This window comes from Poecilia formosa, unplaced genomic scaffold (genome assembly GCF_000485575.1).
Source record: "Poecilia formosa unplaced genomic scaffold, Poecilia_formosa-5.1.2 Scaffold477, whole genome shotgun sequence".
In the NCBI taxonomy this organism is placed as follows: Eukaryota; Metazoa; Chordata; class Actinopteri; order Cyprinodontiformes; family Poeciliidae; genus Poecilia; species Poecilia formosa.
The window spans coordinates 22,032-34,925 of NW_006800416.1; the positions used below are offsets into that span (position 1 = coordinate 22,032).

General features: G+C 40.9%; 1 protein-coding gene across 1 annotated transcript in view; it reads left to right on the top strand.

The window, feature by feature from the left end:
* Nucleotides 1-12,894, top strand: part of xpo4 (exportin 4) — a 50,517-nt gene that overhangs the window by 14,515 nt on the left and 23,108 nt on the right. Inside the window, exon 7 of the mRNA XM_007578390.2 lies at nucleotides 3,910-4,022. Within this exon, the coding sequence (XP_007578452.1) occupies nucleotides 3,910-4,022 (113 nt within the window). The remainder of the gene's footprint in view (nucleotides 1-3,909; nucleotides 4,023-12,894) is intronic.

Consider the following 12,894-nt stretch of genomic DNA (forward strand, 5'->3'; position numbering starts at 1 on the left):
GGGAACTTTCACTGTGTGGGCTTTTTCACTCGCATTTGATTGAAACTTGTGGTTGGTGGTTAACAGGGCTGAGTTTCTCTCTCTCTCTGTCTCTGACAGTCTGTCATTACGTCTCGTCTTTGGAGTGGAAAATTGACGTGTCACATTAGATATTCTGGAGCCTGCTGGAGTGGTCGAGATAGTAGCAGGTGATGTCTTTTAAAAACCCACAAACCACAGCCACATGTCGTCGTCACTCCGGGTTCATTACTCATCGTGTTGGAATGACAAACACACACAGACCGGTTCCTTTTTCTGGTTCTGATTGGGTTGGGAACTAAACATTCAGAACTTCAGTTCCATTCAGTTAATGCAAATATTAGCAATAGCTTGTGCCGTATTTCAACTGGATAGATGTATTTGCATAGAAAGGTAGGCGGACCTTCCTTCGCGGCACGTTTTGAGTGTTTAGCGCGGCGTGATTTGAAGTGTTGGGAGCGTCAAATAGGCCGGCAATAGAAAACATTTAGAGTGATTTTGACTCGTCCGATGCGCCCTCGACGCGCCTCCACTTAGACTTTGAATGTAAAACAGACACGCTTGACGCTCAAAACGCGTTTGGTGTGAATGTACCAATAGATATTTTGTTGGCGTTTCTTTTTATAGGCCAAAAAAAGGACCACATAGCAGTGGAATAAAAGGAAATTTTGGTTTATACAGCATGTTTGATTCTCAGCTGTATTTAGGATCCGACACATGAACACATTTTGCTCGTTTGACTGAAAAGTCTGGTTCGTTTGGGGAGGTGTGAACGTGCAGTCAGACTCTCTTAAAAAGCAGGAAGTGGAATGTATCGCAGGATGTTCTGCATAAATACAACCAAACCAAACCATGGGGTCTAACGTTAGCGGGAGAAATTATTCTTGGTCTTTTACCAAAGCAAAAGAGAAATCCTACAACCACTAAAATCTGGCACTGCTCCATTTTTTACATTTTGCAAAAAAGAAAGTTTTTTTGTGGTGTTTCCTAGAGTAGGTTTTGTTGCAGCGCCCCTACAGCTGAGGAGGGGAACAGGTTTATTAAATGTTTTTTTTTTTTTAACACACTGCAGTGTAACAGCAAACCGCAAAATCTGAAAATGTAACAAACGATGCAATTTTGGTCTCTAACCAAACTGAGTTTCACGGGACTATCAGGTGTGAAAACGCGTTCAGCTACTCCTCTCTTTAGAAGTATTTAGCTTGTGATCGTCTGCCACATACTCTCTATTTTTAAAGAGTCCTTCAGAACCTTAAACAGGTGGCAACTTTTGTGCCCAAAGTGCGGCATGCGGTGTCGTTGTGGGGCGTGTGCGCCGGGGAGGGACCGGACTGGCGTTGGAGGAATGCGTGACCTTGCCGGCCTCTGCCGCCGTTTGGCTTTGATCAAACATTCCTGTGGAAGTTTCCGGCTTGTGCCGTCACTGAGCCGCGGTGCAGCGATGCCGGCTGACATGACGGAAATTAGATAAAAAAAACAAAATAAAAATCAGTTTATATTGATGTGGAAATCTAAACAGAAATATAAGCTCAAAGTAATAATTGGATTTATGTTTGTAGCTGTTTGAAAGTGCATCTGGATGGGTGAAGCCAATCAAAGTGAGGCACTGTGGAAAGTGGATAATAATAAATGTTTTACACTACAGCTACTGTTGCATCCCATTAAAACTGAAACCTTTTAGGTAGTTACTAAAGGATTTTGTCTTAAAAGTGATGATAAAATAAAATAAGTCATTATAATAGATTATTATAATTGGATGTTTTTTGTGGTTGAGTGCTGTATTAGTTTACTGGGTGGTTTAATCTCTGGTGGGCTATGTTATAGATTTAAAACAAAGTGTGTCAAATAGACTGTAAAGAATTTGCACAGGCCTTTACATCACATTCCTGCTTTGTCCATTTTATGAGCTTTCCTCGGCTGTTGCAGGGTTTGTACCAACCACACGTCACTTTGTTTAGCCTTTACAGCTCAGTTAAAGTAATTGTCTGTCATTTGGACTCCCTAGTGCCTTGATCTCCGACTAGATGAGATAAGTGACTCTTTACCAGGCCTTTGTCAAAACTTGAGGGCATCTTAAGGAGGTGATTCAGGTGTGTTGGAGTGTTTAATGCGTCTAAAACCTGCAGGACAGTAGATCTCGAGGACTGGGGTTGGTGACCCCTGGTCTACTGCCTCCAGTATCTGCTTGGTAAGTGTTCAGTCTGGTTTGATTAGGGATCGTTAAGGGTCATCGTTTATTGGAAATGATTGACCCAACAGTGTAAAATCCTATCTGTAATCTTAAAATGTATTAGATCTGAGCTTTTTTTTGTTGTTGTTTTTAAACAGTCTTAGTAAGTCATTAGAATACGTCACTCCCTAGTAAAAATAACCTGATGTGCAGTAATGAGGCACAGAAGTATGAAATAATTTAGCATGTATGAAAACTTGCTAAGTTTGGTGGTTGGATGCCAAACTTAGCAAGTTAGCAAGCTGGATGAATGCTTTGGCAGTCATTCATCCAGCTGCTTGTCGTGTTTTTGAACTAAAAAGTGTGTAAAGTTGACAGGAAATTTGAAAATATCACTTGATATTTATGTGTGATTGGAAAATTAATATCTGAACACCAACAGTCTTAAAATGCAAACATTTTAAAAAGATTTTTAAAAAATAAGCAGTGCTAAGCCTGGTGGGGGCACAAGTAAAGCCTGGTGGCCCGCCAGGCTTATAGTATACGGGGAGAAATCCTGCCTTAATAACTTAAATATGACTTAGTAATGTCTTGTGCGTGCCTTCATACACACATTAATCAACTTATTTACCCCAAATTTATTATTCTTTCACTTGAAAAATAGGCTGTAGATGAATAAATACAAGGAGGCGTCTGCATCGGGCCCTTTCATGTGGACGTTTTTGTTTTGTTGGTGTAATAACAAGAGGCAAGACGTCTCCTTTGTGTGTGGAGTACTGTGGGTGTGTGAACTGCATTCATGCTGGTGAGAAACTGTAGCTTTAAAGAAGATGTGCTTCGATGAGCTTTGAAAAGCTTGTTATGGGAGTGTGTTTTTTTTTTTTAGACGTTCGAACAACAACAGGAATTGTTGCGGTTGTGTAGTTACAGATTGTGGGTTCAAGAATCGGCCGGTAGTGGATGTATAAACGGTTTAAATGAGCACACTGCGTCTGTGTTGTGGCGACGGGCTGACACAACCCACATCGAGTTTTTAGGTTAAATAGTTCAAGTTGGAGAATGGGCGATTAACTGAGACGTTTTTGGGTTTTTTCTTTAAGTGATGGGGAAAAAAAACTGCACGGATTTCATCTTGGAAAGTGGTCAGTCGGAAAGCCCCGGCGATTGGCCGAGGAGAGAGAGAGAGAGAGAGAGAGAGAACAGTAAGGAAGGAGCCTCGGGCATTTCTCCCAGAGGAGCGGAGTCTCAGATCTTAAGGAAACAGAGGAGAGAAAAGCGAGAGCACAAGCAGGGAGGGCCGGGAGGAAGGGAAGGGGTTGAGCGAGAGGACAAGGAGCGAAGAGGCTGTCAGAGCGAGCGAGAGGGGGGGGTGTCATAGACTGGAAAAGTCAGGGAAAACACAGGAGGGTGAGAAAGAAGGACCCGCTTTAACTGCGCGGGTACAAGCTTGAGCAAATAAAGAGCCGAGGAAGAAAGGAAGACGACATGGAGCAGATCAGGAGGGGAGGCTGAGAAAACCCGACTCTTATTGTGAGAAAGAGATTGACGGGGTTAATGAGAGGAAGAACGAGTATCAAGAGGATTCTCCCACAAACCAGACCTAACCACTGAGACGGAGCCGCTGCTTTCCCTGTGCTCCTCTTTCTCCTCCTATATTCTTCTTCTCCTCCTCCTCCTCCGTTTTTTGTTGCTGTTGTCGGCCTTAACCGGCGGCGGACCACTGGGGCGCCACTACATCGCCATGTTCGAGGCCACGCAGAACGTCACGCTGAAGCCTACGGAGTCCTGGAGGGAGGCGCTGCTGGACACCCGCGTCATGGACCTCTTCTTCTCTGTGAGTATCCCCACAGTCCTGGACGGGCTTTTCATTTACCCGTTTGGGTCATCACATACTTGTTGCACCTAGAAGCTTTCATTCTTGTCTCTCGCCTCTGCTTCCAAATATCTTAGTGCACGTCACACAAGACAAAACTAACTTAAAAGTAACTTTTCAGCAAGATTTATTCACCTGTTTTAAGTCAATAATTCATTAATATTGATCTAAAAGTATCAGTTATGCTTTTAGGTTGAGGAAAAATGTTTTGTTAATAATCTGCCAGTGGAACTAGCACTTTTTTTTATCAAGCTTAAGGCATTACTGACTCCTACATCTTCCTGAAATGTTACTCGATTTTCTTCTTTTTTTTTTACACTGTTATAAAAAAAATATAAAATTGTGTTTTTCCTGCTAAATTTGGAACATTTTCTCCACATTTCCATTAAAGTACTGGCGTATTTCTCTGCGGACCTCTCCGGAGTGGTTTGTTTACTTCATGTCGGGCTGCGAGTCCTGGTTTAACCTTCCCCCCCGGTGGGGCTTTCTAAGTTTGTTCTTCTTCTGTGGCTTTCCTGAATGCACCATTAAGCAGATTTATAGGTGCTTTGCAGCGGGCTCGTGTTACTGCGTTACCGTTCAGGAGACCGCCCGGTGAAGCAAATGTGTATTTTAGTGCAGCGCCTTCAAAGAGGCGGCCCACGCTGGCCAAGCGCTCGCTGTGGGATAGAAGAGTGGAACAAACTGGTCAGCTCCTCTTCCATTAAGCATCCGTCCAAAACTTCCAGCTGCCCATCGCCAGATAGTGCTCCTCCTCTGAATGCCCTCCAGGCATACACTACTTCTTTTTTTCCTTCTTCTCCTTCTTTCAGGTCTTATCTTGGTTAACAGAATAGTTTGAGGACGACGCTGTGTACATCTCACCAAAATCGGATAAATTAGCAGAAGGTGCAATAGATTCTCACTGTGGTTTTCATTCAACATGATGGGATTTTCTACCAAGCGCATCGTAGTTGACCAAAACTAGCAAAAACGGAAATGGAAAAACATTTTTGTTAGCTGAAATAAATAAAAACTATGACTATATTGTGCGTTTATGAAGCTAACTAAAATATACTGAAATTATAGATATAAAATCCTTCGTTTTCATGTTTATGAATCCATTTATTAATCTTTCAAACTGATGTAAAATAGATTTTTTCCCCCTACATACCAGCAGTTTACGTCAGCTACTGGCAAATTACCATAGCGACAGCAAAGTTAGGAAAAAACACCAGTTCATCAAAAATTAAATACAGTTTTGAAAATGGTATTTTCAGTTACTATTCATTACCTAATTGATCTATACATAATTGCAACACAAGACTTTGACTTTTTGAATTTTGCACCTGAAAATTGACCAAAGTATGAAAAAACTAAAACTACTAAAAATTAAACTGAAACTAATCAGTATTTAACTAATATGTAGCTAAAATAAGCAAACACACTCTAAAAACTGAGTTAGATGAATAAAGTCACAATGAAATAAAGCCAAACTATAATCAAAAACCCAAAACCTTTTATATAACCCTGGTGACAACTAACGATTATTTTAATAATCGATTAATCAGAAAAAAAAAAAGGTCAAATTCTGCAGAGTTTTCATTTAATTGCTTAAGCCTTTTTTATACAATATTAGAAATACTTTAAAAGATGCAAATATACAATTTGGTTTTAAAAAGAAAATAAACATTTTATTGCCTAAATGCAATAACGGCATTCCTGTAGCTGACAGATTTGTAGAAATGGACGGATCTGCAGCTAAAACACTTCTACTGTCAACATGTGAAAAGCTCAGCTCTTTCTGCTCAACACATCAATGCACCAATATCAATTACTAATTAATAACTGGATAGCAAAAGGAGCTTCATGTGAGATTTTCTTTTAGCAGGTTTTTATCTTTAGTGTTTTATTTGTACAATCTGGCTTAATTAGTTCTCAGTGTTATTGTTTCAGCAAGTGGCCTTTTTGGAGTCTGTATGCTCCAGTTAACGATTAATCAATTAATACATGTGTTGGCAATTCAATAATCAATTAATCAAGATAATTCGATTAATTTGATTAATTTGATTAATCGTTTCAGCCTTAGATTTGATCCCAGAAAAGGAGGAACAATCCACCTAATAATTAGATTTACTCCAAGAAATCAACTAACCAGAATCGGCCGACATCCACATAAAAACAAGAGATCGCTTTATCCAGAGTGCAGGAGAGTTAGACTTTTAGAAGATAACAGGAAGGCCGAAAGTGTTTAAGCAAAGTTGGTCTGTTTTATTCTTTTTCGGTCTTTTTCATATCAATTAATATTTATCTCAATATTAAACAAATCAGTAGTTTTGTCCACCTTTACTGTTCTCTGCTTCTTAGTGCGATCTGAAGATATCAGCAGGTCATTTTCGATTTTAAAGATTTATTTTTAAAAGTCGAACATGTCATTGAACATTATAAAGCTGCTCTGAATGAATAAGACGTACATTTTACACAGTTTTATTGAAGTTAGTGTATTTCGTAAAACCGTAATGGAGACGCTTTTTTCGCCTCCCACGAGTTACGTGATCAACAACCGGACCTTGCTACTGGCAGAGAAGACAAAGAAGCGACAGGAAGTGGTCGGAGGATGATGACGCTGCGTGTTTTTTTTTTTTATGACTCACAGTGGGAACAAACTTTATTCACGTTGAGTTTCTTTCTTAATGGTGGGTTTTAATGGAAACGTAGCTGCTGACGGTCTGGATGCATCTAGATGTATTCAGTCACAGCTCAGGATCTCCTGGAGGGTCATTTCACGACTTGTAGCGAGGAATCAGACGACAGCGACGTCTCCGCCGTACGGAAAGCTCGATCGTCCCCGTCGTCCCCCTGCGAATAAAAATGTTTGTCATTTTTCTGTCGGTTCTTTGTGCTGCTGGAATCTGCAGGACGTGTTTTGTGTTGGTTTCAGTTTCCAGGCCTTCGGTTTCAGCTCTCGCTGTGGTATTTCTAGTAGCTCAACTGTTTGTTGTTGTTAGGCCGTCGCCGCGCCATCAGCTGCCTGTGTGTGTGTGTGTGTGTTGTACCTTCAGCATCATTGTGTTGGGGTGCATTTTTTACGTCTGCCGGTTTGGGTGTGTGTGTGTGTGTGTGTGTGTGTTGTGTTTAATGGCGTCCTTTGCTGTCTCAGCTGCCGTGTCTCCTCAGCTGTGTGTGTGGTGGTGAAGGGGGGTGTGTGACCCGGGTAAGTGTGTGTTGAGGGGGTCCTCAGACGCACGTGCCATCAGGGTCGAAGTCCATTGCCGACCAGTGGCAAGATTACAGCCCAGCCCCAGGATTAGGGGCCCCTGTTAACAACCCCAGTAACCTTAGCATAACACACTCGTCCCGTCTCTCCCCCTCAGTGGACGGACGCCTGTCAGCCTTCATTATGCGCCTCCTCTGCTCCTCCGCTGTCTTGTAGCAAGCTAACGAGAACCAGTGGACTGTTTCGTGCAGCTCTCCAGCGTCCCCATCGCTGTTTATCATGATCACTAAGGTTTAATGATCACCACCTCTGTTTCCTTCAATGGAGCAACGAGGAAAGCGTTGAAAGTGTTTTGTGTTTCAGCTGCCACCGAGCAAGTTGTTGTCTTTGCCGTGCAATGCGAGATCCCAGCGGCAGCATGAAGGAAATTGGTGTCAAACCTTTGTGCCGCTCTGATTTTAAAGACGGATGTTTCCAGAGGTCATCAAAGATCAAACATCCCCTCTGACCCCCCGACATTTACAAAGATTAAGCAGATTTGATGTCAATCAGCTGTTTTACAAAACTTCTAGAGGCATAATCCAGTACAGTTTAATCGATACATTTTTTGGGGGGTATTTTGTTAATGACAGGTTGATCTCTGGTGAACATAACTACTGCACAATAGACTGACGCCATAACTCATTTGATTTTGTAAATGTGGACCGGCTGGTTGACCTTTGATGACCTCTGGAAACATTCATCAGTATCTTCAAAATGATAGCAGCACAAACAAAAACAATTTGCTGCACAAACCGTTGACACCAAATTTTGTTTAATTTGAAGAATGCAGATTTAGGGACTTTTCTTTTTATGGGTCGCGCTCGAGGATGAGGTGAAACTCACATTCATGCCAAAGCAGTGAGAGAGCACAGTCTATTTTATCCTTAGTAATTTTTACAGTCCCTGTACGTTTGAAGGCAGCTTTCCTGTTTGAATGCCTTTCATCGTTTTAGTGTCACCTATTAGTGTCTGGATTTATGAATGCTATTTGCGATGCTGTAAAGTTTTTACATGCGGTGCGACCGTTATATTACGACTCCTGACATGAATCAGCAGCACTTCTAAACCCTCTGCTAACAGTATGGGAATAAGGGCGAAATGGAGTATTTTATTGCCACTTTAGCACTTTTGTGATTGTAAAACATAACTGTGCGGTCATCAGAAACTCTGCGTACTCCGATCCAAGGGATGTGCAGTTGAGTAGGATGTTTAATGTACGTGGTCTACATTTGACAACAGACTATTTGCAGTGTATGAAAAATGAAAGCGGTACAGAAAAACAGATGCTCGGTACCATCAGGAATGTTATTTAAAATTAATTTAAAAAAAATAAAAACTAACGGATGTAAACACTCATTGGTTTTCGTGGGAGCAGTGATGTCCAAACTTTTTGCCCTGGCAAATTTAAATTACAAAATATATTAATAAATTACAGTTAATTTCTTTTTTACCTGCGCAAAGCAAAAATTGTATGAAATTTGTACATAATTAAAGATGCTAAATATAAAAAGGGATTCAGACTGTTGCCTTATTAGAACAAAATCAAAACAATCTGTGACCCATAAAAATGTGGAGATTCTGTTTTTTTTTTGTTTGTTTTTGTTTGCTTTGTTTGTTTGTTTTTTTTAACCAAATTTTTAGCATTGCTGACTGGCACTCAGGGGCCTCCGGGCCACACTTTGGACTCCCCTGTTATAGAGCCCAACAGCTGCTGGGAGGAAGGACCTCCTGTGACGCTCCTTTGTGCACCTGGGATGCAGCAACCGAACCTGATCCAAACACGATGACTCTGCACTGAACTTTAAATTTTTAAATCTAGCAGCACCGTTATAAACATCTGGTGTATTTTCTAGGTCGCTATGGCAACAGTGTTGTCAGCAGCAAAAGAATCAAAAACTGGGTATGTAATGGATTTGAAATTCGCTTTTATTTCCAGGGTTAAGCATGAGGGGAAAACGCTTTCTGGCTAATCTGTGCGTTTCGTGACGGGAGCAGCAGTAAATCCTGAAGTCAGTAAGCTAATACCGGCGTGAGATTGTTATCGATTGTGTTATCCAGACCCTGTAGCTCACATCCATGTTGTCAGACAGAATACAAAAAACATACTTTCTGGAAATGCATTTAAGCAACAGTGCAGTCTGTCCAGCTGAAGAGATACTCACAGCCTCACAATTATCATCCTGTCCACTAAGAAAACGAGCCGAGGTACAGACGAGAATGTGAATAGGGCTAAATGTGGAACAAAACAATGAATCAAATCAAAAGAAAATGAGAGGAAGCCGAAGAGAAACGATGGAGGGGAGGAGAACGGTGGATGTGATTGTGAGCGGCAGAGTGTTTACGGGACAAACGGTCCGTTGGAGATGGGAAAGTAAGCAGGCGTTTATTTTTCCTTCAGAATAAATGCTAGCTGCTTTTCAACACAGACCGTCAGCACCACAACAAAAAAATAAATAAGGGGAGGGGGACGAAGAAACGAGATAACAAAAGATATTCACACTAAATCTTACAATCAATGCTTCGACAACATGTTTTTATTCCTGAGTGGGAGAGCAGCAGTTTTAGGGAGGGAAGAAAAAATGTGGATGCGACACAATCCATCGACAATAAAACGATAAATGAACCAGCACACTGCATGATGTCATATGCATTTAAATTATTCTTTAATTCCCTGTTCAATTAAAAGTGTTTTTAGTGAACACTAAAATTGGTCCGACCAACAAAATGTGGGCTGAAGTAAACAAAAACAAAACGCACACAAAATAAAACAAACAACCCTTAAATATTTGGAGTCTTTCCTCCTATTCACTCTCCCTTCAGAAAACACATTGTTTTGTTTTTGGTTTGATAATGATCTCAGATCTGCCCATCACAGGCTGTACCATATAAAACATTATGTCGGATTAATTTAGGCAGCAAGAAGAATGAAAATTGCTGCTCTTTATAGGCTTGGCATGCACTTGTCCCCACAAAGGCAGAGAAACTGAGGCTGGTGTTGTACGTGTTTACTCAAACAAACCCAATCAGCGCAGAGATGAGGCTGCAGCAGAGCCCTGCAGGCACACGGTAACATAATCTGAGGGGGAGGCGGATGGTGGGAAAGACAATAAGTTGGAAGCGCGGTGTTGATTTTAAAAAAGGACAGAAAGACGAGCCTCTTAGCCCCCCTGTGGTAACAGACACCAGGCTTTGTCTGCTATAAATATCACTGGCACCGGCTCTCTTTCGCTCTCTTTTGCTTTTTATTTTCCTTTGTCAGCCCTCCTTTTTATCTACCTTACTGCGTAATATCTTTTTCTCTTTATTTTTTTCAGTCCCATTTCCTCGGCGGGGTTATCATTATTTTAACCGTTATTTATACTGGAGAGTTCTTAGTATTGCCAGTTTTTGCATTTCAATGTCTCATTTGAATTGGAGTCAATTCAGATGCCAATTTCTTGTAGCATCACCGTTCTAATTTTAGATTCTTCCTCATGATGCTGGAGTTTATCACCATCACTGAAGCAAAGGAGGTTTGGAGTAGACCTCAGCTGAGTTTGTTCTCATTTTCTAGATGAGAGCCATAAAGCCCCTTTGACTCATAATTGTTAGTTTCTCCCCAATTTCTTAACCTTAAATTGATTTAAGATTAACTAATTAAGTCAGTTGTCCGCATTACTCCTGTGTAATTTTAATTAGGTATGCAAGCAATTAATCGACTTACGATTGTTGATTATTTCTTAATGACTTATTAGATTAAAATTTGCTCCAATCAATTAACTAATAACGTCCACTTAGACCTTCTTTTAGTGTTGTAGATTGGCTGCCATCTAGAAGAGGGCCCTGATAGTCATCCTTAAGCGGAGCCGGTTGATACAGAAATAAAGGTGGTGGGGCCTTACCAGAATGGGATGCAAAATGCACTTTATGCGGTTCTGTTTAGAAACAAACACAAACAAGCTCATTATGTTTTGCATTAATGAACTTGTTGAGATCAGTCAACTCTAGATTAACTCATTATCTGATAACTTGCATCCCTAGTTTGAATCTAAAGAATTACATCATTATGTTTTTGTCTTGTTGCAATACAATAATTCAAAGCATGTAAAATGCTCAGGCAACTTTGATTTAAGTTGTATTCTCCAAAGCTACAAAAACTATCTTAAGATTATATGTAGGCCTGCAACAATAACAAAGTTTGCTGGATAATAAATCGTCCCAGTAATTATTGCGATAAACTGTAATATGGAGACCATTTTCAAATAATATATTGATGATAGCATAATAATGCAAGTTGCTCTGTCAGAGACCAGTAAACTTTAATTTTGTACAGAATATTGTCCAGCCGGAGCTGGACAATATTGTAACATTTAGCTGTAGCCGCTACTTCCTTTACTGAAAACAGAAGAGTAAAGTTGACCTTTCACCCCTCATTTTTCCAAGTTTAGTAGGCATTAGTAGAATATGGAAAAGTTTTTTTTCACACATTTGTAATGGAAGCACAGCTTAAAACTTCTGTACTGCGCAGGGACGCACCGATCCATTTTGTTTCACTTCCGATACCGATATCTGAGGTTTAGTATCGGCTGGCAACTGATCCGATACAGGAAAACTTTGCTGAATTGACTTAAGACATTTATTTATTTTTTTAAACACAGACATAAATGTACAGAATTACACATTTATTTGATAACTCTGCACCAGTACGGCACACATAAATAACTTTGGTCAAACATGTAAAAGCTTTCATTTGTCCAGTCGGTGCAATTAGGAGGATAACAGCCAATGTAAAATAAATGATATAGAAAGTGAAACTGACAAAAACAATAGGTTGACTTTCCTGGTCAACCTATGTTTTCTGTTTGTTACAGAATTTAATTCTGCAACAAACTTTCTTTCAAATGGTTCAGAAAGTGCAATTAGGAATTCTACATATAATGGAAAATAAATAAGAAAGCAGAGCTTAAAATTCAGAATTAGACTGAATAGATCTGCCCTTATGGATCAGGCACATCGTCGCCGATACACAATCTAGATTATTATTTTTTTCAATATCAGGATTGATGCAGATAATTTTGGATCGGTGCATCTCTACTGCCGAAACCAAACCGAACTGAAAGACTCCTGTGTGTAGAACTCTTTTTATTTTCGTTCATACTGATATATTCCTAATTCTTCCTTCCGTCCCGCTCAGCGCAGGCAGAAATACCGGCGCAGCATTCAGCGTGTCTAACTATAGGCAAACTCAAGGCGACTGACATTACTGGCGTGGTATGGCTCGTTCGCTGAAGCAGCTGCTTTTCCAGAGCTGGCTCTGTTCAATCTGTTGGCCTTGTGCTGCTCTCCCACTCCTCCCTCTTGCTTTCTTTCTCACTTACTCACCAGTTTACCCCCACGTGCCCCCCTTCCTCGTCTCCTCCTCCTCCTGCCGAGCTCTTCCAGAGGATGACTTCACGCTCTGGAAGAGAGCGGCGGCACTGGAGGCTACAGCGTGGCGGCTAGATCACGCTAGCATCCGAGCAGCGTGGCTCGCTACCAAGTGGGCAACAGGGCGGCACAGCTGGAGATCTGAAAGCGGAGAGAGGGGGAGGACGAGTGTGGGAACGAAGCAGGAAA